Source organism: Cydia strobilella, chromosome Z, assembly GCF_947568885.1.
Source record: "Cydia strobilella chromosome Z, ilCydStro3.1, whole genome shotgun sequence".
Lineage (NCBI taxonomy): Eukaryota > Metazoa > Arthropoda > Insecta > Lepidoptera > Tortricidae > Cydia > Cydia strobilella.
Genome location: NC_086068.1, coordinates 56,096,855 through 56,124,853, shown reverse-complemented (window position 1 = coordinate 56,124,853; position 27,999 = coordinate 56,096,855). Strand labels below are relative to the sequence as shown.

General features: G+C 38.5%; 2 protein-coding genes across 4 annotated transcripts; both read left to right on the top strand.

Moving 5' to 3' along the window:
• On the top strand, positions 1 to 27,823 carry LOC134753992 (5-hydroxytryptamine receptor 1A-like). 2 transcript variants are annotated; one of them, XM_063690034.1, is made up of 8 exons: positions 1 to 256; positions 14,931 to 15,163; positions 15,490 to 15,754; positions 19,054 to 19,174; positions 21,234 to 21,292; positions 22,260 to 22,363; positions 26,442 to 26,579; positions 27,527 to 27,822. In XM_063690034.1, exons 2-8 carry the CDS (start codon positions 14,986 to 14,988, stop codon positions 27,544 to 27,546), a joined length of 885 nt encoding a protein of 294 aa, XP_063546104.1. In that variant the 5' UTR covers positions 1 to 256; positions 14,931 to 14,985; the 3' UTR covers positions 27,547 to 27,822. The 2 variants fall into 2 exon arrangements, with proteins under 2 accessions (XP_063546104.1, XP_063546105.1); XM_063690035.1 differs by lacking the exon at positions 1 to 256 and adding an exon at positions 13,739 to 13,910 and having other exon boundaries at positions 27,527 to 27,823.
• LOC134753931 (uncharacterized) lies at positions 3,447 to 11,763 on the top strand. Of its 2 annotated transcripts, XM_063689908.1 has the most exons (8): positions 3,447 to 3,523; positions 4,165 to 4,420; positions 5,503 to 5,610; positions 6,300 to 6,757; positions 7,282 to 7,384; positions 7,729 to 7,824; positions 10,571 to 10,726; positions 11,651 to 11,763. In XM_063689908.1, exons 1-8 carry the CDS (start codon positions 3,501 to 3,503, stop codon positions 11,708 to 11,710), a joined length of 1,260 nt encoding a protein of 419 aa, XP_063545978.1. In that variant the 5' UTR covers positions 3,447 to 3,500; the 3' UTR covers positions 11,711 to 11,763. The 2 variants fall into 2 exon arrangements, with proteins under 2 accessions (XP_063545978.1, XP_063545979.1); XM_063689909.1 differs by lacking the exon at positions 5,503 to 5,610 and having other exon boundaries at positions 11,651 to 11,757.
• Positions 27,824 to 27,999: the final 176 nt, after the last annotated feature.

Genomic DNA, 27,999 nt, shown 5'->3' with positions numbered 1-27,999 from the left:
AAAATTTGCTTGTAATGTATCCAAATTAGCCAGGATAAACGGTGTTAAATTTTGTTTGATATTGGTAAATTTGCCAGGACTGCTTAATCCATGAAAATATCTACGATTTTGTGCGATAGTGTTGAATAACTTGAATAAGTAGTATGGATTCAGTTCGAAATGTGATTCTCGTAAAACTGACAGTAATGTGTTAAAGATATAAGTAGAACAATTTAGTGTGTATTTTGTTTAAATTCTCCAGGATTTGGTCGGAACAGTGAGTATTCTGTATTTATGTCTGTGTGTTCATAATTGGTTTTAAAAATGAACAATAGTTATATTTATTTTGTTTACAAGGCGACAAAATTGTTACTTAACCCTTCGTGCTAATATTGATATCCGAGCCAGCGAAAGATTACAAATTAAAATCAAATTAACGTTATTAAATATAAAATAGAAAAATAGCTTTTGCCCGCGACTTCGTCTGCGTGGTTAGTAATTTGGGTAGCTATCCAATCTGCATATTATCGATTCCTCATACAAACTTCCACTCCCCTTTTCACCCCCTTAAAATATGATTTCTGGGATAAAAATGTCCCTATGTCCTTCCCCAGGACTCAAACTATCTCTATACCAAATTTCAACTTATTCGGTTCAGCGGTTTAAGCGTGAAGAGGTAACAGACAGACACACTCACATAATATTAGTATGGATTTATCGTTAAAAGTAAATTCTATCAGCCAACATGAGCAAAGAACATTTGCATCAGATTACTTTGCCACACATGTGGATAAATTGAAACTTTCTTATTAGTTTTTGAAGTATAAAGAGCTGGTGTGGTGAAAATATTACGAAATTACGATAATTAGCGTAAAATAAAACGTAATTTATTACAACAAAGCTTATAAATATCACAGCAATCTTCATTTCGTATTTGTTTTTTTCTTGAACTAATTTAACACGGGGACCAATTGGAAAAGTTTTATTTATATTTGTCCGTTGTGCCTATTATATTATACTAGCTTTTGCCCGCGACTTCGTCTGCGTGGAATTAGTAATTTGGGTACCTTAATTCTTAAACAAATCTGCTTTTTAATCCATCCTTTTTTCACCCCCAAATTGGTCCACACTATACATTTCCACCCCATTTTTTACACCCTTAAGGGATGATTTCGGGGATAAAAGTCATTCTATATCCTTTCCCACAGCTCAAACTATCCCCATACCAAGTTTCATCTAAATCGGTTCAGCGGTTATTGATTCCCCATACAAATTTCCTCCCCCCTTTTTACCCCCTTGAGGGGTGGGTTCTGGGATAAAAAGTATCCTATGTCCTCCCCCGGGACTCAAACTATCTGTATACCAAATTTCAATTAAATCGGTTCAGCGGTTTAAGCGTGAAGAGGTAACACACAGACAGACAGACAGACAGACTTTCGCATTTATACTCGTAATATTAGTATGGATAGTATGGATTTACTTACGTTAAATTCATTTGATGATGTTTGTGTACATCTTTACATTTAAACATGTGTTTAGCCTTTGGAGGGAGGGGGGGGGGGCAGTTTTACCCTCGTATGTTGATGAACTATATAGTAATATAGGTAATGGTACCTAGGTCTGCTATTACGTGATGAAACAATATTGATATTTTCATTGCTAGATTTAAGTTCCATATTTGTGGTATTTTCTATAAAAAGGGACCTTATTGTCGATGGCGCTTACGCCATTATAAACGATGCTCCGATATAAATACAATGCCGCGCGACGCTGTGCGGCATAACCGCCATCGACAATAAGGTCCCTTTTCATATAAAATGCCCCATTTTACCTTTTAATTTCATTCTCTCTCTGTGGTCGCTCCCTCATGACTGAGGATCGTGGTCATCAGTGGATGTGGATGCTCGACACCTGGTTCTTGTGATCTGCCTCCATCGGTGCCTGTCCATCGCGTCTCTGACGACCGAGCAAAAGCTGGTTGAGGATGGGGCCCCTTTTACTTGATCGCTCCATCTAGTATTTCATTATCGCCACGTAAAACTTACTTGTAGAAGAGCAGGTAGTTAACTAGTAGTTAAGAAGTCTCTTGTGTCACTTTCACTTTAGTGACACAGGAGACGCCATAAACTATTAAGGCTTGACCAAACACATGGCGCGACGCAGCGCCGCGGTCGCGCGGCGCGACCGCCGCCTATACTAACTAAACAAGTTAGCGACGTCAAACAGACTGCTCCCCGCCGGCATCGTGCCCCGCTTCTGTCGCGCCCCGCGCCGCGCGGCCCCTTGCGTCACGCGGCGCCGCGATGGGTCACATCAGGTGTGTAGTGCGAGCGTAGCAATAAACAAACACTCTGATCTATGGCTCCGGAAGGAATGAGAAACTGTGTGTAGTGCTGTATCGGGCGCGAGTGACGCCCGCATCGCGCCGCGTTCGGACGTGTTGAGAGCGCGAAGCCGGCGCGATCCGCGCGCGCCCTGTTTGAACAGGCATCGCGTCGGCATCACGCGGCGCGGACGCGGCGCTGCGTCACGCCGTGTGTTTGGCCAAGCCTTAATAGTTTATGGCGTCTCCTGTGTCACTAAAGTGAAAGTGACACAGGAGACGTGCTTAACTACATCGCGCTTACAATCTAACGTGGGTTAGGTTAGTTAGTAATCTTCCTACCATCCATCTTCCTCGCGTTGTCCCGGCATTTTGCCACGGCTCATAAGCCCCGGTCAGCTTGGCAACTAATCTCAAGAATTGGCGTAGACACTAGTTTTTACGAAAGCGACTGCCATCTGACCTTCAAACCCAGAGGGTAAACTAGGCCTAAAATATTATTCACCTTCATATCCACCTTCGATTGCCACCTACTCGTAATTGTATACCAACGTAATTCTCTACTTACTAATCAACTGCATTTTCTTTAGAGTTCCGCACATCTAGCGTAATATTGTCATTTGTACTTATCAATAAATTAATTAAAGCTTTTTCATCTTTTAAGATCGCCCTCGCGAAATCGCCTTTTCATACAATCGTATGTCGTATCGTCCTCTTTTTCCTCTCTGGATATTAACATTATTGAAAATATTTTGACACAATTTGTTGTATATCAACCACAACTATGTTTTTTTTTAATAATTATTATAAGTTAGGAGCATTTAAACATTTGTATGTAAATGGTGTTTCGCTCCTAATTTTAACAATAATAAAAAAAATCTAAAAAAGTCAAACGACGTTTGATTTTTTTAGTTTTTGTCTTTTTATGATATTGTTATTCCTTAAAATAAGTTGAAAATGATATAAATAGGCATGAGAGCTGACCTTATTAAGCGGTTGTATTGTTTCTCGTGAACGGAATACTACGAGCGACTCCTGATTCGTACTTGACCGTTGTTTTCCATCGATGTGTACCGATATATTTAACATTGCACATACGTATTTACTTACGACTTGGAAATATGTTTCTGGCCGTAACAGCCGAGTCAACTGTACGTACAATTGTACTTTGAACCGTGAAATATATGTGTTGTATTATATGCTGCAAAAAATGGATACCGGGTAGGTATATTTTATTTGGTATTTGCAACAGTAAGAAACCCACATATTTGCATGATAAAATGGTCGCCACTAGCGTCGTATTAGGCGACCCCCGACTGGTTTGCGCGAGGAACAATTTCGTGGCAGTTTTCGTTATGCTGCCACAAAGTGCTGGAACAACCTTCCACCTCCTATTTGGGAGAGCATGACTGTTAGTAGGTTCAAATCTAAACTGAAAACACACCTAATAGCTCAACAACGTATCGCTGCCTAAGAGCATCATTCTACCTATACATAGCTCCAGTTCCTAAGTATTATTAATTTATATATTATTCAATCTTGAAAATCTTACCTTTAATCTTTTTGTATTAAATTATCCTATCCCCCAGGACTGAAACACAATGCCAAATTTCATCTGCATCGGTTCAGCGGTTAAAGGATGACTTACGCTACAAAGGGTCTGGGCCCAGTTTTATAGAAAGCATCACGTGATCATTCTCCGTCACCTGTATTAGAAAAAGAAGTGTCGGCCGCCCGGCTCGGGCCCGGACCATTATAGCGTTAGTCGCCCTTAAAGCGTGAATAGGTGACAGTTACTTTCTCATGTAGAATATAAAGTGTGTGTAGATATTCCATGACTTTGTTTCATGTGCTCATTTCAGTACTACGGATATATTCGACGTTCCCTACATGAGAATGATTCGTTTCTCTCTCAACACCATAGCTCAGTGGCCATACAACACTTTCGGGCCCAAAACCATGCGTACGCGCATAATGACAGTGTATCATTACATAATGATCACAGTCAGCACGTATCTCGAAATATCTTGCGTGTTTTATGTGAGGAATAATACGGATAAGGAATTCATTGTTCTGGGACACGATTACTTTAATATTTTGATGGGTATTGTGATAATTGTAAGTATAATTAATATATATTTTAATTTTTGTCATACACAGTTAGGTTCACGTCTCTCCAGTGGACAAAACCAAAGATAAGGGCTTAAAGGATGACTCACGTTAGGCCGGGCCGTGTCCGGGCCGGAGCTTCCGGCGCTTACTTTTCTATGACATGACAGGTGATCACGTGATGATTTCCATAGAAAACAAAGCGCCGAAAGCTCCGGCGCGGACACGGCCCGGTCTAACGTGAGTCATACTTTAAAGTCGTATTTTCGATTGTACCCTATTTTTTGCTTGTTGTTGATCCGCATAACGCTTTTATTAACTTGTGAGATAAAATGATTTAATTACCTGTATTATGACCACACAGTTAGTTAACAGATTAACTATTGTCCACAGGAGAGACACTTTTGGTTTTAAAATCTGTGTATGATCTATCTTATTTAGAACTAGCTGTTGCCCGCGATTTTGCGTGGAATGATGACGATGATTGATAAAAACTATCCTATACATATTTCACCGGGCCTCAAACTATTCTTCTTCTCCATACAAACGTAGTTACGCTCTCATTTTAAAACGACTAGCTAGATTGTCCTGAAACTTTGTACTTACAATAGGATAAGGTACCTATATCTAGTCCTGTAATTAGTTTATGTAGCTTCAGTTACCATAGTTAAAAATATACAGCGAATTTTTAAGTTCTTCATACACAACTTGATTTTGCTCTATATCGTTTGTTTTATAAACTGGAGCTATATAAACTAATTACAGGACTAGATATACCTCATGCCATTGTATGTGCACAGTTTCATTACAATCCGACACGAAGAAGTTTTAAAATGAGAAATAAGAACGAAACTCCGTTTGTATAGGAAGATGAAATTCGGCTGAGCTTGCTGGGGACTCTTAAGCGTCAAGAGTTTACAGACAAACAATTTTCGCATTTAAAATCATAGTAGGGATAGGTAGTAGTAGGGATTTGTTTGACGCTTGAAGGATGTAAGATTAGTATGAGTCGTAATTTGTATTATTATTTTGTAAGTTTCCTGTACAAGATCATTTTAGATATAAAGGTGAAATCTAAATAACATTTTCAGCAAAGAATGACGCTATCATTCCAAGAGAGGTACTGTCTACTCGTGAAAAACTTCGTTTCTAAATTTCATTTGATGAATCATCAATATAAATCCGAATTTGCTGCTATGGTAAGTAAGCTGAATTTTATTTTAGGTGAAGAAGGCCCAGGAAAATATGTCAAATTCGTTCGCCGCCATTTCGTATTGAATAGACAACTATGCTCCGTTTAGCCTATGCTAAATATAAATTTCCCAAATATAAAGATTACGTCCTAGTTACTTATTACAGGATTTTTTATATTGATTTCCATAATTGATTCCTTGCTGATTACTAGGTTTGACTTACTTTAATCATTCTCTGTAAGCGTAAAATGTATTCATAATTTCATAGTATAGGTAATTAGAATTTTTAAGATATCTGAATGTTACTTTACGAGTTTACGAATAAAAGTTGTTCATAAACAATTATATGAATAGTAAAAACGACAAACTATGTACAGTGAGCTGCGAAATTGCATAGAAAAATTATGAATAAATTCATTGATAAAGTCGCCATACACTTTTACGGTAAATAATCAACCACGTACCGGAAGGCGCAGCGTGGGTATTAGGCCCCCCACAAGGTGAACTGATGACCGGGTAAAGGTCGCGGGAGTCCGCTGGATGCGGGTGGCGCAAGACCGGTCATTGCGGCACTCTTTGGGGGAGGCCTATGTCCTGCAGTGGACGTCCTCTGGCTGATATGATGATGGTGATGAATAAACAAAATTGCAATTGAAAATTTACCTTTGAATTTTCATATTGTCAATATTTTTCAGGAGCTCCGTCGCATCACTAAAATTTGCAACATAGCGGCCGTAATAATCCACATACAAATATTCTTTTCCATGATGTTTTTCAACATGGTGCCCCTTTGGAAAAACATCCACGCTGGCATGTTTTCTGACCATAGACCAGAAAACGGAACCTTTGTGCATTCTGGAAACTATCTTTCATTTGTAGACCAGTACACTGATACTAAAGGTTACTTTTTAGTTTTCTTTTTGAACCTCTATCCATCTTATAACGCAGCAGTGACCTTTCTTTGCATGGATCTTTTGATTTTCATAATGGTGTTTCACATTGCGGGGCATTTGAATATTTTGGTGCATGATTTGAGACGCTTCCCGCGGCCGAATGAGATGGAACAGTGTATGGGAACGGGTACGAGTGAATATAACGAAGAAGTATTTGTACGGTTAAAGGATTTAATTGATCGAGACCAAGTAATTAAAGAGTAAGTAAATACTAAATAGCTTTGATTATGTAAATTAAATCATATATTATTATGTAATTCGTTTTAAATGTTTTAACCTCATATGGACATATTTTCTGGATTAAAAATTTTCATTCATTCATTCATTCATAAATTCCAGGAATTATTTCCAAGCAAGCTGGAAATCGTTTTAATATCTTCATTTGGTTCTAAATAAGTGTAATCCGAATTTGCTGAATTTTTTTGCTCTTTTTCAGTTTTTTGCTTGTAGTTCAAAAACGGTACGTCAGATAGTAAAATTTGCTCTAATCATGATAAAAATTGACATCTGACAATCCGACAGGTACTTAATATGAACTAGTAGTTAAAAAAACCCGCTCCCGCAAGGTGACTTCTATGGCATATGACCGGCTTTGACGTGATTTTCGACTTGTGAATTTTGTCTCTTTGTCTTTGCCTTAAACGAGATATATGCGTTTTCACAAATAAATCTAATAGCTTAATTTAATATCATGGCTATAAATGTTCTCATGGGTGCTTTCCAGGTTCATGATAAACATCTCAGAAACGTTCGGCATTAGTTTGTGCATTTACCTCGCGTTCCATCAGGTCACTGGCTGTGTGTTGCTGCTAGAATGTTCTCCAATGGTAAAGATTACTATAATATTGTTAACATTAGTATTTTCGAGGCAGGAACATATGCAAATAAACATTCCTACTTACATAACAAAAATGAAAATATGGGTAAACCTACAGTACGAATTGAAAACTTATTATTACTTTGACTAACAATTTAGCACACGGTTTTCAATAATGCCAAATAGAATAAACTACACAAAACCTTAGCAAATTATACATACCCTTTCCCAAGAATCACTATATTGATATGTGAAAACTGCACGAACATCCGTTAAGTAGTTTTGGAGTTTTAGAGTTTAGTGGGGGACTGTTTTATAAGGTGAAGTGATAACAGGTGATATGTTTTCTTGCAGACACCTGAAGCTCTTGGAAATTATGGATTCCTGACTTTGATGATGTTTCAACAGCTAATCCAGACATCGGTGATATTTGAATTTATCAGTACCAAGGTCCGCAATATACCGATTTAGTTACACTTTCCAATACCTACAACTCAAATTGTCTTTATTAAAGATGACTCACGTTAGACCGGGCCGTGTCCGGGCCGGAGCTTCCGGCGCTTACTTTTCTATGACATGACAGGTGATCACGTGATGCTTGCCATAGAAAACGAAGCGCCGGAAGATCCGGCCCGGACACGGCCCGGTCTAACGTGAGTCATCCTTTACGCACATAATTCTAATCTCCTTGTACAATTTTTTGTACATATCTCACAATAAATTTTTCATCACACTTGCTCGAAAATGATCTTATTACATGCAGGTGTACGAAAGGACAAAGGCTTATATTGTTCCCGCGGGAGTTATTGATTGTGAAAAAAAAGCTATAACTCCCTAGGGATAGTAGGGATACAGAGATAAGTATGTCAATATTTGCTTCACCAAAATATGAAATTATTGAATAGCTTATTCAATTGAAGGCCTATCTGCATACAGCAGTGTTTATATGACACAACCTCAATGTCATTTTTAAATTGGTATCCCTAAGAGCAGGGTCTCTATTGTTTGACATAATTATTGAAAGTCATAATGTAATGATTGTCATATTATCATTAGTCATAATTTGGTTTTTCTCAGAAACGTGCACCTTTTCAGGATTGCCATAAAACAAACCTAACCTAACCTATCTATAGGATAACCCGAGGCAAATCCTGAAAAATTAACGGTTTCGGAATTATGACTAACGATAATATGACAATCATTACATTATGACTTTTAATACGTGGAATCGCCTTGAACTGGTTCTCTAGTTACTTGACTGACAGGGACCAGCGCGTTAAAATCGGTAGCCTAGTCAGTGAGCCAATGCCTGTATCATATGGGGTTCCCCAGGGTAGCATCTTGGGCCCAACGCTGTTCATCGCATATATAAATGATGTTTTGTCTCTCGATCTTCCAAATAGTGAAGTCTTTTGCTACGCAGATGACACTGCTATAGTCTTTCATGGCCACTCTTGGGATCAGGTGAAAGACGTATCAACGCTAGGTCTCCAAAAGCTGTCCCAGTGGCTGGATCAAAATATTTTGACTCTGAATCCAGACAAGACCAAATTCTTGTGCTTCCATAAATCTGCGTCTTCAAGCCCCCCTCCATCAATGGCCAACCTTAAGGTCCATGCTATAAATTGTGACGTTTATGCCCCTTCACCCTGCTCATGCCTCTGTGACAGCATTAACAAAGCTAACTCCTTAAGATACTTAGGGATAGAAATAGACGAGAAACTTAATTTTAAAAAGCACATCGCGATAACAGCGGGTAGGGTTCGGAAACTCATTTATACAATGAAATTACTAAGAGCCGCTACAGACGGACAAACACTTAAAATGGTATATCTGGCACTGTGTCAATCTATTTTAGATTATTGCATTCTTGCGTGCTAAGTCCACTTTAATAGACTTGGAAAGAGCTCAAAGGGCGGTTCTTAAGGTTTCCTTACGTAGACCCCGACGATATCCTACACATGCTCTTTATAGTGAAGCTCAAGTTTTGACAGTGAGAAAATTATTCATTTTACGTGTTACCATGCTCATGCACAGAGATACTAATCATTCATCTAACCTGACAAATATGTCACAGAAAAGAATATTCCAAGTCCCGAAACCGCGCGTTAAATCTGCCTTTGCTAAACGGTTTAAAACATTTCTGTTTCCACACATATACAACAAATTACTCAAAACCTGTAATATTAAAGATTGTCGGTTAAGTCAAGCCAAAATGAAAATCCAGGCTCTTCTGGTATCCTGGAGTTATGACGAATGTGAAGAAATTTTAAAAGTTGTAAGGTAATAGTAGTAGATAGTGGCTTCGGTTGGTATCTGATCCCAAGAGAACAAATTCACTCGTAGGGCTATATTTGCTTGCTATGATTTAATGCGTGCGCACACACACACACACATCATTCACTTACACATACATACATGCACACACACACACTAACCTTTGTATTTACATTTAGATTAAACTTTAAAATACCTACCTGCTATTAACTTGTGCACCTTTTTGCTCACGTAATTTAAATAAATAGATACATAGTGTAATTGGCAATTAATGTAAAAAAAAAAAAGTCAAAATTGATATATTTAAGTACATATCTTTAAACTGGTAACCACGATACAGGCTTTACCTAGTGTGGAGACCACCGTTAATCTTAGGCTTTAACATCTAAATTTTAAACCTTTGCTGTAAAAGAATATCCTATTGTTGTAACATTAACTGGAAATAAATATTTTTATTATTTTTATTATTTATTTATTTATTTTATTTAATAATTATGTCAAACAAAGGGGTCCTAAGAACAGTTGATGAGACTCTACTTCCCCAGAGCAATGAGGATATAATAAGATAGAGCCGTACTGTCATAGTAAATTTTGTAAACACTTTAAATTCACTGCCATTTATCGACATACTTTAAAACTAAAAATTAAGATTTATAAAAATACGTTAAAATGTATTTAAATATGGATAAATGTTTTTTTTATTTGCATTAATTATTTTTATATGATTTTGACCCATGTTCTTTCACTGGTATGCGTTAAAATTATAAATAACAAACGAAACAGTCAACGCCCTCTATACGAGAGTAGGCCAAAACTAGTGGCGCCATCTGATCGAGAATCAAATTTTCGTGATTTTCGAGGCACGTTTTTTCCTTAGACTGTATCCATCTATTACGGAGTTATATCTATCTTTGCCCAGAGTGACACCCTCGCCGACGAGGTATACTCCCTTCCTTGGGAACTGATGGACGTCAGGAACAGAAAGGCTGTTCTCCTGTTCCTAAAGAACGTGCAGCCTCCGAGAGCTCTAAAGGCCAGTGGTGTGGTCTCCGTGGGCGTGCTTACTATGTCTACGGTAAATTATAAGTTTGTTTGTAGAAGGGACCATGAAAGATGGCCGAATCGAAGGACCAAGTACTGCATCAGTCATACAATAAGTAATAGTATTATCATACAACTCCCGACTTGAATTATCTCGCCCCGCGACACCAGATTGACGGCCGTTTGCCGACCGCTCAGTACTATTTTTAAGCAACTTACACTATGACGCATGACGCGTGTTCAGACGTGCCGTTCACACATAGAAACGCAAGTGATTTTAGATGTATAGCGTGTCCGCCCTGGGTCAGTCTCGACTTTCGAAGTCCTTAGAATCTTCGTAAACTCATTTAATTTTGAAATAAAACTATTTAAAGGCAATATATCTCATATAAGTAATTTTAAATATATCACATCCCGACGTTTCGAACTCTTTACAACGTTCGTGGTCAACGGTCAACGAATGAATGAGGAAAAATTACAGTATGCAAAACTACCCACATACCTATACAGTGATAATCCTTTAATCTTTTTATAATGCCAGGATTACACTTGTAAGTTTTACTTACGTAAGTAGCGACACAGCTATACTACAGAATATCGTTATCTCATTCTAGCAAATAGCTTTGTCCCTACTTACGTAAGTAAAACTTACAAGTGTAATCCTGGCCTAATGCTAGTTTGTGAGCAAAATTTGTAACTTCGAGGCCACAAATATGTTGGTATATACTTCCCCATAACTGCATTGCGCTAACTATATCTTTATGGTGTTGGTAAATGAAAAGTTTTCTATTAAAGGATTTAGTATTTTACTTGGATTTTGCTCAGACTTAAAAAGATATTAAACTAGTGAAAAGTACTAAGTACTCTCCTTTTGGTCTTATTGTCTTGTTAAAAAAATGTGTTTATTTCCTTTAACCTAACCTAATTTTATCTTTAATTGTTTATTATTTGTTTACAGATAATTAAAACGTCGTGCTCGTATTTCCTCATGTTGAAAACATTAACAGTAGAAGAGTAATGGAATTGTGCAATACACTTGACACAAAATCTTATTTTACTATGCTTGAAGAGGATTGCCCTTTCCACCATATTTATTTCTAGCCACATTTGCTGCATTAGATTTAGATTTATGAATATGCACCACAAATTTCTTGAAAATCACCAAAATACGCACAGCAGTTACGATGTATTTAGTTGGTTTAATAAATAAAAAACCTATAAAAATAAATAGTACTTACTCAAAGGCAACTGTTTATTTCTTTCGTAATGTGGTATTTTTAAAACAAATTCCTAAATGTGGGTAATTTTATATTATTTCTACTCAGAATCTTATTATTTTACTGTTTTAATTACCTATTCGCACGTGTATCGTACAACGTTTTACAGTACATATTGTTACGTAATGTGCTTATTATAGCACAGGGTGTCGTAATGGAGCACCATATGTACTGTAAAGTATAATATAAAATACAGTAGCGGAAATCGAAAATGGTATTTTGTCGCTTACTAGAAACGAAAGGTCGTTTAATAACATGACAGTCTAAATCGTATTAAAGTTGTATTTTGGTCAAAGAATGGTCCAGATATAGGCCGTTTGTAGATATGTAAATTGCTACGTAACTAAAATAAAGTGACAAAAATTTCATTTTTATTTACAGTAAATATGCAAAAATAATTACAAACTAACAAGACCTTTTATACATTTCAGTATCTTGGAGCGGAATCGATTGAAAAGTGGTTTTCTAGTTTTAATTGCGATTTACTTAGAAATCCGCTTCCAGATTCGCTTCATCGCTGAAATACTGTTAGCTGGCTTATTCCCAGTCGGGAGCAGTGTCTTCAATTGGTGTCTAGTTCATCTTCCTAAATGTATAGTATTTGTCTCCGCTACTTGCGTCGGATCCAGCGGCACGTAAGTTTCATCATCTAAAACGAAGAAATTTCGACCGTCGCGAATGATATCCTTGTAAAGCTTAGTTGCACCAATTGTTTATTCTCCTAGTCATATAAACGGCAAAGCGGCCTCTATCTCTGAACCACCCTTTAATAATTTACCAGATCGTGTACTAATAATATTAGTCTAATAAGTAACTACAACACTTAATGATGCCCTTCGTGTCCTTGGCAGTGCATCATTATGCGTTGAGGTGTAAACCGATATTTTCTAATAATTATCCGTTACATGGGAAATACCATGTGTCAGCTACAGCAATGTTCTTATGGACTTCTTTAACCTGTGGTTACGTATGTGACTTGCACAACACACACACACAATACACACAACACACACAATACACACAACACACACAATACACAACACAATATTAGGACTAGACACAATAAACCTATCTCGGAACATTTTTATAGGGTTCCGTACCCAAAAGGTAAAAACGGGACCCTATTACTAAGACTTCGCTGTCCGTCTGTCCGTCTGTCACCAGGATGTATCTCATGAACCGTGATAGCTAGACAGTTGAAATTTTCACAGATGGTGTATTTCTGCTGCCGCTATAACAACAAATACTAAAAACAGAATAAAATGAATATTTAAGAGGGGCTCCCATACAACAAACGTGATTTTTTTGCCGTTTTTTGCGTAATGGTACGGAACCCTTCGTGCGCGAGTCCGACTCGCATTTGGCCGGTTTTTTTTTTAAATCTTGGACGAAACGACGGCTCTTCCCTACTAATAAGTAGATACCTAATACTCGATACAAGCTGTTCGTCCCTATAAGAGTAAATGCCAACTTAAGCACCCACAAAGCCATATACAGTCGCCATCAGATATATCGGAGCGGCCGAGGTGCTCACAAATATCTGAACACGCCTCTATTGTCAGGGCGTTAGAGTGCGTTTTCAAATATTTGTGAGCACCTCGGCCGCTCCAATATATCTGATGGCGACCGTACTAGCTGTATAGAAAAGTGGATATTTCATAATCTCTGTTCGGGCATTGTAATCTTTTCAATATGAGGGTATGCCGTTTCGGAGCCAATTCGGAGGTAGATTCGATACCTCGGACTGTCAATCACTTTTCGGCTCGGGCGCGGCTGCAACGCATGTTCCTCTGTGTATTAATATTACCAAAATTCGGTATTTCGGTGGTGTTTGCGGACAATCAAGTGACAAGGCGTGTGTGACGATCTCTCAAGGCCCTGGAAGAGCTAGCTAGCTGAAGAAGGACCAGGATTTCCGAAGATCATCGGCGTGTGCTCAAGGTCAGTGGCTATCCCATATTGGTTGATTGCAATGCCTGTCCAAAGTTTTTAATACGCTAGGGAACCTAGGACCAGCTGGCTTATCGAAGGGTTCATAAATACGTGAACAATCTCAATGGCATAAGAATATTTGTTTACGATACAAGTGCGGAAAAGAGGAAATTCGAAACAAGTTGCGAATTACCTATTCGCACGTGTTTCGTACAACGTTTTACAGTACTATGGCCCTTTAAACTTTCGACATATGCACGAAAAGTGCTCTTTACGCACTAGTGCGAGAAAGTAGCACCATATGTACTGTAAAGAGCTTTTTGTGAGAATCTCAAATATATTTTTGCAGTAATTTTAAAATAACTAGTTTAGAAAAGTTATTTAAGAAAATAGCGATAAAATGACCACCCCCCTTTATCTCCGAAACGACTGGGTCTAAAATTTTGAAATAAATACACAAAATAGTTCTTTACAAATATCTTTTGAAATAGATCACAGGAAAACCTATTAGAAATGTGCAGTTAAGTGTGAGTCGGACTTAATTACTTAGTTTTTGATCCGACCCCAACGGAATTTTTATAGACATTTCACCCACGTTTCACATGAAAAATACATTGTTAAATCTACGGAAACCTTGGAATGCGAGTCCGACTCGCACTTGGCCGGTTTTTGTTGTGTTTCTTACGGTATGTTATTCTTGTCTAACACTACCTAATTTCGGGCGCTAGAAGAGCGTAAACTATACTTAAATGCGTTCAATTTCACCTCTAAATACGGCAACACCTCATTAGCCGCTCACTGGTGACTGACAGTTTACTGGTTTTCCCATCGACCCGTGAGTGGTGGGTCGACAAGTTAATACTTTTCGATCCGACTATTCACGGGTTAACCGCCACTTGAAGGGATAATCTAGGAACACACAAATAAATCCCTTCAGGACCTTAAGCAGTGAACGTCGTAGGCACTGTAGGCAGGCTCAATAACGACTAGGCTACAAAGTCGTTAAAAATAAGTATTTCTGCATTCCAGGTTGCCCGAACCCCGCGCCGCCGCCGACACCAAATGGTGGCTGGCGGCGGCGGCGATGGCGGCGCTCACCGTGGCCACAATCGCCGGTAACGCCGGCGTGGTGTCGGCGCTTTGGCGAGCGCGCCGATCGCCTCAGCACTATCCGTTGGCTAGTCTTGCCGCGGCGGACTTGTTGGTCGGCGTCAGCGTGCTGCCACTGGCGGCTGCTAGGGAGCTGTTTACTTTTAGACTAAGTAAGTTAAGTAGGTACTAGGTATGGACTGTGTTTGTCATTCTTTCTATTTGTGACTAACTGAGAGTTTTATTTTCCTTCGTAAGTTAGTCGACCCAAGATATTTACTTTTAACGAAGCAAACACATGTTTGTCAAAGTTACAAACTTCTGTTTCATTTAATTTTGGATAAAATAATGAGTTTTTAGTGTATGTATTAGAATTTCATCAGTCTCCATGTATTATTTCGCTTTCACCTTGACTGCATGATATGACACGATTACTTAACTTTTATAATAATTTCGTAAAATGCTAATTAATCTAATCAACTATGAAATAAAATCGTAGGCTTCATCACCTGCGCCTGCTGGAGCACACTGGACGTCCTCTGCTGCACAGCTTCCATCCTCTCCCTCTGCGCGCTCGGCTGGGAGCGCTACCGCGGCATCACCGACCCGCTGTCGCGCGCCGACCGCGCCAAAAAGGCTAAACTACTCGCCGTGCTCATTTGGCCGGCGGCGGCGGCGGTGGCACTACCGCAGGCGTTTGTGAAGTCGGATAGCGTGTCGACCAATGAAATGGATAAGGCGTGCACTGTTAATACTAATCCTAGGTAAGAGAGGCCTGTTTTTATACAGTTTATATATGGATTTAATTTGTCTGTAAGAAGGTGACAAGTATGAAATTATGAATAATATAGGCGCAATGGCGTAGACATAGTATAGTAGTTATAGACATGAAACCATTGAAACCGAGCGACTAGGGGTAAGAGAAAGACATATTCATGTATTGACAGGTTAATGTATGGCAGCTTAATCCTTTTTCTCTTTCACTCTTATAAATTTCGGTATTTCGCCATCGCCTCCTACCTATGCTGCCATAACCCGACCATGAAAAAAAAACCCGGTCGGTGATAAGGACAAAGCATGGCACACAGAACTACATATATCAAGATAGAAGAAAAGAGTGTATGTACACCTCGCGTGGCGAAACTGCGACCCGGTGGCTCAATTGCTCGCCGCGAACTTCAGTCTGCTCCCGATCGATGTCTGCTTGCGACGTCAGGTTTTAAAAACAAAATGGTTTCTTGCGCAATAATTAACTGTTCAAACACTACCAATAAAGTTGGAGCTGTTAATGGAGGTATTTCCTTTCATTGATAAGTACAATTTGTCCTTAAATATCTGTTATTGATTAAAAAACTATTTATTTTATTATTTTCATCAAAACAGTAGCGGGCGATTGTGTGCCAACGCTAGCTTTCCATTGCGGCTTAAATTTGACGAGCCAGACTTGGCGTGCGTTCAAAACCAGCGATGTAAAAATAAGCTATTCAAACTGTCGAGCACTGTCGAGTCACGTTCAAGGTCAATTTCTCATTTTTTCTGTCAAAAGTAAGAATAGTGCTGTACACTGCGATTTTCTTACTCGATTGTTAAAATCGATTTGGAAAACAGACGAAATGATAATTATGTTCTTATATTATTATGCAGCTGTAGAGTAGTTTACACCGAGAGGGATGGGCCGTGCGGGGTGAAAGCGAAAGCAAAGACGATTTACGATGTAGAAGTCTATTCCAGTCGGCACTAGTTACAATTACACTAAACTACACTAACTATACTAACTGCCTAAGGCCGAGCGGCGTCCTAAAGGACGGCAGTCGAGCGCCTAGGTGGTGTCAAAGAGGATATAATAAGATAGAGCGGTACTGTCATAGTAAATTTTGTAACCACTGTAAATTCACTGCCATCTATCGACATACTTTAAAACAAAATATGAAGACTTATAAAAATACGTTAAAATGTATTTAAATATGGATAAATGATTTTTTTATTTGCATTAATTATTTTTATATGATTTTGACCCATGTTCTTTAACTGATATGCGTTAAAATTATAAATAACAAACGAAACCGTCAACGCCCTCTATACGAGAATAGGCCAAAGCTAGTGGCGCCATGTGATCGACAATCAAATTTTCGTGATTTTCGAGGCACGGTTTTTATTGGATTGTATCCATCTATTACGGAGTTATATCTATTTTTGGTGGTGTGAAGAAATTTACTGGGTTAACTATGTGTGTCAAGAAGGCCGGTTAGGTCCCAAATGGTACGCTACCGTTCGCTTATTTGACTCCTAACCATTTCTCAACATTTACAAAAATCACTTCATCGGGTCGTTATTCTAGGAAAACACCGCGAAGTAGAAACGGCGTGTGCTAAGCACAGTGACATCTAGTGAGATGGTTTGGTAAACAGTTAAGTTGTACAAACATGCCCATTGTTTTCATATGTTAAACTATTTGGATACATTCAATATATTTTTAGGAACATGTTACATGATGTTCCGTATTTTTTACAGGGTTTCAGAAGTCAGTAATGACGAGATATAATGGCGTGCTAACGCCATCTCTGTGTACATAGACGAATGATACATATGTATGGGTCGACAATGTTACATTAATCTATATCTATGCACTTGCTACGTTGTAATAAAATCAAGTACTACGAAATGCGAGACAGGAATTAAGTTCAAAACATTGCGCGTCACTATAGTCATCTCGTGGGAGCACTTTGAACTACAGTTCGTATAGGAATTGGCTATTTCCTATTTTACATTAATCTTGATTTGCACATTCGTATTGTTTGCATAAAAAACTAGTCAACACATAACACAAGTAACACAAGGTTTTAGAATTTTAAAGCTACGGGAAAGATAAAATATGTCCAAAGTTTACCTCGAATTCGGGGCCTACTAGCGCCATCTAGTAGCCTTCATGTGAACTAAGCACGGCTTATGATTTATTTGAGAAAGTGTCGCGTTACACAGCTATATAATGTACGTAGTGCAAAGCAAATATTATTAACAAACAGGTTATGGTTACTTCTATATTGCAATTATTTTTTAGTTTTCCGAATGATCCTAATATTAAAAATAAATGGATTGAAGCAACTGGTCGTAAAAAACGTTTTCCTGCGCTAAGTGAAATCAGTGAAAGAACATGGGTCAAAATCATAAAAATAATTTGCAAATAAAAAAAACCATTTATCCATATTTAAATACATTTTATCGTATTTTTATACATCTTCATTTTTAGTTTTAAAGTGTGTCGATAGATGGCAGTGAATTTACTTTGGATACAAAATCTACTATGACAGTACCGCTCTATCTTATTATATCCTCTTTGCTTCTATCTTGATATAGTTCTGTGGCATGGCACTATTTTCTCTTTCCTCTTATAGGAATCGCAATAAGACTATCTTTCTCTATCAAAGAGAGTCAGGCAAAGGTAACATATAAATAAATAAAAAAGTGCTCCTTTTTCATCTATTTGGCCAGTCCTATCCATCCCAGTGGATGACAACTCTTAAAAAACGCGATTTCCTGGTCATTCTTTTTTTTAAGGGTCCCCGGCAAGCTCGGTTCTCCATACGAACGTAGTTACGCTATCATTTTAAAACGAGTAGCTAGATTTCTCTGAAACTTAAAATAGGATAAGGTAAATCTGTCTGTAATTAGTTTATGTAGCTTCAGATACCATAGTTAAAAATACATTTAAGTTTTTCATACAAAATTTGTTTTTGCTCTGTTTCGTTTGTTTTATAAACTGGAGCTATATAAACTAATCACAGACCTAGATATACCTCATGTCATTGTATGTGCAAAGTTTCATTATAATCCAACACGTAGTTTTAAAATGAGAACGAAACTCCGTTTGTATGGGAAGGTGAAAATCGGCCGAGCTTGCCGGGGACTCCAGCAGCTCAAGTGGAGTACAGCTCGTCTTGCCATTGTTGCGGGGTGTGCCGGATCCCCAAATTGAGTTATCTGCCAGTAGCAATCAGTTTAGAACAATGTTACTCTAAAAAATATTAATGAGAAAAAACTTTCCATCTACCTTTGTGTTTTCCAGCTACGTGTTCTTCAGCGTGACCTTCTCATTTTACGTGCCAACGTGCATCATGCTAGTTCAGTATGGTCTGATCCTTCGCGCCTTGGCGTTACGCCCGCCAATCCGCGCACACAGGGGCCAGGTACGCCGATATCTTGTGTAATGGTGTAGCTCCTGAATATCATATAGTCTGTCAAGCCATTTCTGTCAGTAGAAAAAAGAGCAAATTTAAAGAATGTAGGTGCGAAGGGCAATCGTAATCCCATTGAAAAATTTGAATTTAGCGCCTTTTTTACTGACAAAGTTGTTCGACCGGCTAGTCAGCTCCTTTTAAGGAGACAAAATCAAATCGAATTTGAACTATAGGTATATAGGTATTCTCAACTATAGGTATATTATAAGGACTATTCCAAATCCAAAACTGCAAAATTTACTCGAGTAAATAAATAAATCTACTCCGTCTTTCGTTCGTCGCGACATCTATTGTCGAGTAGAAGTTCTGTTAATTCCGCTACTTGACGCTAGATGTCGACTACGATAATAGTAGTCGTTTTGGTAACAAAACTGATGTATGGAGTGAGCACCTGCTTACTTCATTTCTCTTTAGTTGAGGTACGATATCCTTAAATGAAGAATTTAAAATTTAACGGATCTGTCTAAGAATAACCTTAAGATAATCATAGCTCGGTTATGTCAGTTAAAACCAATTAAAACACAGCGTATTGAATTCAATCTTGTTGTAAATATTTTGAGTTTTCTCTAGTACTTGAGCTTGTTACAAGTTTGTAACGCCTCGAACTTCGCAGTAGTTTAAATTATTAATCGAGTCGTATATTGGACTGTAAATACTCCTAGTTTTTACCAACACACATAGGTAACCTATCCTGAGTCCTGAGACCAGCGTACAAAATTTTGCACATATTCCACAATCTAATTAAGAATCTATATAGTAACTAAGAGTTCCAAATAAAAAAAGAAAAAAACAACGGTCTCAGGAGGATAAACCTAACCTAACGCGGCGTTACTGCCCTTGAGCCGACACCCACCACCCACATTAGTTCACTAATTATAGACATCAGGGACCCGTTTCTCGAAACTACATTACACTAATAATACTAGTCCATGGATTAATATTTTTTACAAGTTTACTAGTCTGCGTTTCTCGACGCTACAATAATAAAATATTAGTTATTAGTTGCCAACTAATAAATATTAGCTAATATTATTAGAGCCCATTGGGTTGTGGTTTCATGAATAAAAATTAAATAAACTACACTAGTAAAAAAAGTTAATAAAGCTACTAGTCTCGGAAGGTTTGTAAAAAATATTAGCCCAAAGTATTTGTGGAAAATTAAATAATAAAAAACAAATTTACAAAATTTGGACTGATTCGGAAGGTTCCGACGGTGAAGAAGAATTAATAATAGTTCGCCGTCGTCGAGTTTTTTTTAAATAGAAATACTTACGAACTATTTGAATCTACGTTTCAGTTTAATGAAAGATTTCGTTTGAGAAAAACAAAAATGGAAAGTTACTAAAGAAACTTCCTTATATATATATTTTTCTTTACTATATGACATCTATTACAGTTTTTAATTTATATATAGTAGTGTGACTACTTAAAAAACACAAATCAAAATATTTAATAAAATAATTTTATTTGTGCGCAAACTTGTTCATAGATGGCAGCACTAGTCTCTCTCGCTATAACACCCCTAGTCTTACTAAGTCGGAATATAGTCGAGAAATTGGGACGGGTACCGCCGTCGCGAGGTGGCCTAGGGGTTCATGGCGTTAGCCGCGATAGCTAAAGACGCCAGCTCGAATCCGGCCTTCACCACTGGAGGGCTTCGTCACTTTTTCTTTAATATATGACATCTATTACAGTTTTTAGAGTATATTTAGCTTCTAAAATGAGATTTGAATTTTTTTTGAGAAACAGAAATTATCAGAACTAATATTATTTTTACTAGTAACTAATAACTAATATACTTGTAAACTAATAATATTTACGAGAAATAGGCCCCTGGTCAGATCACAAGTTCCATATTATTTGTGCAATTTCAGACGAAAGGTGACTTGCGGTCGGCGCTTACGTCATTATTAGCGGCGGCACAATACTAATGCGGTATAACGCGATGTAAGCGCCGACCGCCATAAGGTACCTTCCCTCGTGGAACGTCACATTTTATTTCTTACAGCGTCCAATTGTGGAGATGGATCAGATGAAGTGCCCGGAATCCTCGCAACAAACAGACGAGTAAGTTGTATTATTTTGTACCTTATTTTTTGCAATAAGGTTTACGTATTCTCAATCTTTTTCAGTCGGGGTGCAATTGTAAGTTTAAAGAGAAAGAGAACGCAGGGCACTCGCGGTGAGGAGTAACATGTTGGCCCGCAGGTTTGCTCGTTGCTCGGATCAAGTCAAGGTCACGCTATTTAAAGCGTTCTGTCAGAGCTTCTACATGAGCAGCCTGTGGTTCAACTGCACTCAGAAGGCTCTCAGTGCCCTGAGGGTACAATATAATAACGGCTTTCGGGCGTTGTTGAAGCTGCCCCGCGCTTCTGTAGTGCTTCTAAAATGTTTGCGGAGGCACGCACAGACGGGTTTCACGCCATCGTGCGCAAAATAACTGCCTCGCTAGTCAGTAGGATGCGGAGCAGCTCTAACGGCATCCTAAAACTTTTGTAGAAACGCCTGATTCGCCCATGCACAAACACATTCATAACTTAATGATCATGGGTAGTTAATTTTGTAAATTTTAATTTAATTGATTTTATTGGTTTATTTGTGAGTTCTAGTTTAATTGATTTTAATAATTTATTGTGAATTTTGATTATATTAATTTAGGTAATTTAATGTAAATTTTTATTTCATTAAATTAATTTATTTAGTATTTTAAATATTGACAATAGATTTTAAGTCACCGTGTACCTAACCCCAATGGATCCTAGTTATCTGAATAAATAATTATATTATTATTACGTATATTAAAATTTAACCTCGGCGCCCTAACCTAGCTATTTAGGCTATTCGAAATAGATACCTAACATGGGTTAGGAGGAGGGCCAGGGCGCCGCGGCGTACAGTTTGGGTACCCCTACCCCTGAACTGGGGTGTTACATAATAACTAAAGGGGCCCACTGACTATCAGTCCACCAGACGATATCGGCCTGTAAGATCCTCATTTGTGTTTTTATAATGGCGCCTACTTAATAATTTTCAGAGCAGGAGCGGCAGAGCGACAGAGAAGGGTTACTATCACCATAATTCGTCTCATGTGCCTTTTCCTGATATGCTGGACTCCATTTTTCGTCATGTTACCAGTAGGTAAGTAATTTGAGTTTTCCATGACAAGCAGCGCCATCTGTTGCCGAGTAGCGGAACTAAATTAATGCATCCCCCACCTGAGTTGGCTTTACTTCGCGGAGATAGAGCAAAACAATTCGTGATTTGATACAATTTATTCTGAAATGTACTAAACCTTAATTTCCCAATGTTGGTCCGAGGAACATACCTTTAACCCACTTTTTATCACATAATATATAACAAGCTTATATATCATTTTCCCTGTTAGTTACAGTGGCGGATTAACCGAACAGTAGAAAAAGCATAATATGCTAAGGGCCCCTAGGGGGAGCCCGCGCTCCGACCCTGACCATGCAATGAGGGCTACCGCGTTTAATTTCGCCGCTAGGGGCGCTAGTGTAGATGGAGGTCTACCAAAATGTCAAATGCATAGAAGTTTTGGGATTTACAAGCTTTTTTATCAGGAATTTTCACTCCTTATTGTGCAATAATTGTGCTTATGTATGCAAAATTAAACAGGTTGAAAAAATAGCACATTTAGACGTTAAAATAACTTTGTGTATATTAAAACGTATTGATTTTATAAAACTAAGCATAGAAGAATTTTTAGATCTGTTTTTCTGGACCTACATCGGCAGTGGAGCCAACTGGTGAGCACAAAAATGGTAGCCCTCATTCCGGCACGCGAAACCGGCCAAGTTCAAGTCGAGCTCGCGCTCCAAGGATCCTGAAGAGAGATGGGCGAAATGTGTCAGTAAAAAGAAAAGAGTGATATATATCTTTCTCTCACTGGGATATATATCACTCATATCTTTATATCCGCATGTATCACTGGTCCCGCTCGCAACTGTATCGGCACTTGCTCACTTTACGTCATCATATGAGTGAGAGAGAGTCGTTATTATACCGTGGCGAGATTGTTTCTTTCATTTTGTATCATGATGGATATAGATCGATTCATTCACGAACGCGTTTGCTTTGGTTCGTGTTTTCATGCTCAATTGCTCATGCTATTAGTGTAGATGGTTTAGGTTTGAAAAATCTGCGCGTCGTCGTGAATTGCGCTATCTTGCGCGATTGGCGGTTTACTTTTGAAACGCTGTCAACCTTGTGTTTACACAACTGACAGATATTCGTTACCCGGTCGAATAAAATGCAATTTTGCTCAGTTACTTCGAGTGTGTTCACTTTACTCACGAGTATTGCTACGGTCTTTTGCAACTCGCGTATCAGGTTTTAAAGCACTTTCGTCTACATTTTGCCGAAATATTGAATAAATACACGGAGAGCAACTACAGTGCAACCGAACTACTCGGTGGAGGGGGGACATATGATGCCGACGTCGCTCTTAAGTTTCGCCCCCCTGGTTATCATTGCCAAACATCCTTCGCGGTTTAGATACCCAATTCGTCGATAGATGTCGCTGTTCCTATGAACAAACTGGGTAACGAGATGCTTACACAATGCTAAGTCGGCTTAGTTCGCTGCACTATTTCGATGTATAAGGTCCCACTATTACCTAGTAGTAGGTATTCTTAACTGTCTTATTGATTTTTGTAAGCGTTCGGTTTAGCCTGTGCTATATGAACGTTGATATTTAGTAAAAATGTTAATAAAATATAAATGCGAATGTGCGTCTGTCTGTTGCTGCCTGCGTGAAGACGCTTAAACTGGGTTACGAGATGCTGATGACGATATCGTAATTGCGCTCAGTTCGCTGCACATGCACATGCACGGTTCGTTCTAGCGATGGGACGAGTCCACTTTTTTCCAATTCGAATGATTCGAATTGATTCGTCTGCTGATTCGAATTGAAACTCGAGTTGATTCGACTCGACGAAAATGTTTGGCCGTAGGATCGAAGGATCGTGATTCGCGTCTTTAGCGACACGGCAACCGGGTCGAACGTGCACGGATAAGGCCCGCAAATTCGAGTTGTAACGGCGAGTCAAGTGGTACAGAGATATATTGATATATTGACTTAAGGTTTAATTTTGGATAGCAGGGCATGGGCAATGAGCAAACTCGAATCGAGACGGCGAGTCATATGGTACAGTAGAAAGTAGTTTAAAAAAACTCCCACACTACACTTTTTCTATTACCGGGTGGCATTTTCATCATCATCATCATCATCATGTCAGCCGATAGACGTCCACTGCTGGACATAGGCCTCCCCCAAGGCTCGCCACTCCGACCGATCCTGTGCCGCTCGCAACCACCGAATTCCCGCGACCTTCACCAGGTCGTCGCTCCATCTTGTTGGAGGCCTACCGGCAGTTCGTCTTCCGGTACGCGGACATTGGCATTGGCGGGTGGCATTTTAACGGATACAAAACTCAAAATGAAACTGATAAAACTTGATATACAGCACTGAATAGTTGAAAACGCAATGAGAAAGCGCGCGAAACTCAACTAGTGTCAAAGAAAAACCATAGATAACTTAGAGAGATCCCAGTGATTCCATTCCCCATTCGCCGGTCACCAAGAGTTTGTTTATAAACAATATTTTTTCGTCTAATTCAAGGACATCGCCAGACCTAACAAGGTCAAGGACATAGTCTAAGAAACGATAACTAATTTTTACGTACCTTCACCTCTTAATTGATTCAATCTAAGACTACGTATGTTATGTGTAGTAAGTATGTTAGATAATGTGTGGACTGAGAAATTGTAGCTCCATGTCGTTAATATATAGATAAAGATCCTTATATGAGTCTCAAAAAGTATATATTGAAATTGAAATATGTGTGCAATGGTGATCAACAGAGAAAAGTTTACAGGTCATTTTTGTTCATTTTGATGAATTTTTCATTATTTTTCCCCGTAATAAGAAACTAATCAAAATAGAAACGATATAAAGGAAATTCCCCATTTTGGGCCTTATTTTATTTCGTTTTTAAAATGTTTCTTGTTATTGATGCATTTCTTATTCCTAGAAAATATTTTTTTGTTTATGCCATAGTAAAGACTAAAGCGACTAAAAATAATAGTGAGTAAAAACCGTACTGATCTAAATATTTTAAAATATGTCTCACGAGTTAAGTGCGATTAGTAAAGAAAGTGTCCAAACAAACAAAATCTTTTCACCAATGTAAACCATTGCAGTGATATTTAAATGTTTTTTTTTTTTTCGATGTAATCATTTATTTGCTTAAAAACGTATAATAATGCATAACGGATGAGATGAGAGAATCGCCTTACTCGGACTCTCCGACTATAGTCAAGTATTTTCAAAATTCGTGTACCTATCCTATCGCCATCACTATCACTCCCATTAGTAGGAACGAGAGCGACGGGGCGACGGCGACAGATAGTACGCTATTAATTCACCAAAAATTTATCTCGTCTGTGAGCAAGTAGCCAGTGTTGTTTGACACCTCGTTTCATAATATGTATATGTTCAGAGGAGTTACTTAACGCTGGCCAGTTGTAAGTGTAAGGCAAGTAGGTAAGTTTTCATTTGTGAATTGGTTCGATCCGAATCGCATCTAGCCCGGCTCGGCGAGTTGGCGATTCGAATGGCATCACCGACTCACCGGATCGGATAACAAATGTTCGTTGTTCGCGCGTGGAAATCGCTACGTCGAGTTGATTCGAATTGCACGGAGACTTCATTCGAGTTGACTCGCCTGTAATGTGATTCGAATCATTCGAATCAGACAACTCGACTCGCCCATCGCTAGTTCGTTCTTTCTACACACGATTTTTTGTATAGCGTTCGATTTGCTTTGCTATATGAGCGTTGATATTTAAACTGAACCACAATATTATGATGTGGAGCTGATCTGATGATGGAGACAGGAGGTGGCCATGGGAAGTCTGTAATAAAACAACGCGAACAAATTGTGTATGGGGTTGTTAGAATTGTCTCGATGATGATTAGTTGCTAAAACAAAGTACAGTCAGCGATAAAAACTTAAACGTTTGCCAATAACTGTTATTCCTAACCAGAACCAGAATATTGAGAGCCAAGAAGGCACGCACTCACTGCCTTGATTTTTTGTGCCAAATTAAGGGCTAACATCAACACTTCACTGTCATTGGCGTTGGTCCTTATCACTTTGAAATAAGGTTTACAGTCAGTTAACTACTCTTGCAGATTCCCTCTGCGACTGCGTACAAGACTCCACATGGCAATGGTGCACATGGCTTGGATATACCAACTCTGCCCTCAATCCTGTAGTATACGCCGCAGCCGCCACCAGGGTCCGCCGGGCGTTCCAAGCACTACTGAAGAGTGAGTAATACCTAGTTATCGTAATGCTCTTCAAAGCAAATTACAGAAAAACCGGCCAAGTGCGGGTAGGACTCTCGCACGAAGAGTTCCGCACCATTACGCAAAAAACGCAGGCAGAGGAAAGCAGGAGAGGCAGTGGAAAGCCTAAAATCACATATCGGAGCCAGTACCAGCAAATCAAAAGACTGGCTCGGGAAAGAAAGGATTGGCAATTACTCCACCGACATGAGCAAAGCTCTTAAGTTATGATGATGATGATGACGCAAAAAACGGCAAAAAAATTACGTTTGTTGATTCTGTTTTTAGTTTTCAACACAAATACATCATCTATGAATATTTCAACTGTCTAAGCTATCACGGTTGATAAGATACAGCCTGGTGACGAACAGACGGACAGACGGATAGACGAACAGCGGAGTCTTAGTAATAGGGTCCCATTTTTACCCTTTGGGTACGGAACCCTAAAAACAAGGTTCTCCAACTTTCAGGAGCATTTTTGAGCTATTTCCGCAAATCTTCGAGTTGAACATTGTGGGAAAAAGACTAATATTATGAAAACATGTGTCCCGTCGAGTTTCTTGCCGGTCCCATATTGGGATACCCACATTACCCACCTACAATTTAGGAGGGATTTAAATCTTCTCGGGTGTAAATGTTAACCAACGCCCGATTGAGCTGAAAATTTTCATACATTATGTAAATAGGATGGCAATGCAATATTATGATGACATTGAGCTGATCTGATGACGGAGACAGGAGGTGGCCATGGGAACTCTGTGATAAAACAACGCAAACTAATTGTGTTTGGGGTTGTTAGAATTGTCTCGATGAGTATTAGTTGCCCGTGGAAAGAAAAGTACAGTCAGCGATAAAAGCCACCATACCATATGGCTTGTACCATAAATGGCATTTTTGCCAAAAACTTTTAAATTAATTTCTTGTTTCAGTGACGCGACATGGAGAATAAAGAAGACTTAACCAAGAAAAGAAATTGTGGGAACCAAAATAATGTACCAAAACAACTTACGTAATAAATTTAAGAGTTAATTAATAATTTCTAAGATAATATATAAGATAAATTGTAAAAGGTAGGTTGTAGGTACTTTAAAAATCAGTGTAGTAAGTAAATATTGAGATAACAAAAAAATGCAACCATAATTAATCCATAGCAATAAAAAAATATCACTTTAAAGTCGTTTTATATATGAACAAGTTTGAGAACAAATCAAATTATTTTATTAAATATTTTGATTTGTTTTTTTTTTAAAGTAGTCACACTACTGGACTGGAGCACTCAGCACTGGAGGGCTTCGTCACTTTTTCTTTAATTTATGACATTGACCAGTTGGCGCCACTATAGATGTATTAGGTCCAGAAAAACAGATCACAAAATTCTTCTATGCTTATTTTTATAAAATCA

Coding starts and splice junctions, on each gene's coding strand:
- LOC134753931 (XM_063689908.1), top strand. CDS start 3,501: ATGCTGCAAAAAATGGATACCGG. Junction 6,758..7,281: donor CGAGACCAAGTAATTAAAGA/GTAAGTAAATAC, acceptor GGTGCTTTCCAG/GTTCATGATAAACATCTCAG. Junction 10,727..11,650: donor GCGTGCTTACTATGTCTACG/GTAAATTATAAG, acceptor ATTTGTTTACAG/ATAATTAAAACGTCGTGCTC.
- LOC134753992 (XM_063690035.1), top strand. CDS start 14,986: ATGGCGGCGCTCACCGTGGCCACAATCGCCGGTAACGCCGGCGTGGTG. Junction 15,164..15,489: donor GCTGTTTACTTTTAGACTAA/GTAAGTTAAGTA, acceptor ATAAAATCGTAG/GCTTCATCACCTGCGCCTGC. Junction 15,755..19,053: donor ACTGTTAATACTAATCCTAG/GTAAGAGAGGCC, acceptor TGTGTTTTCCAG/CTACGTGTTCTTCAGCGTGA.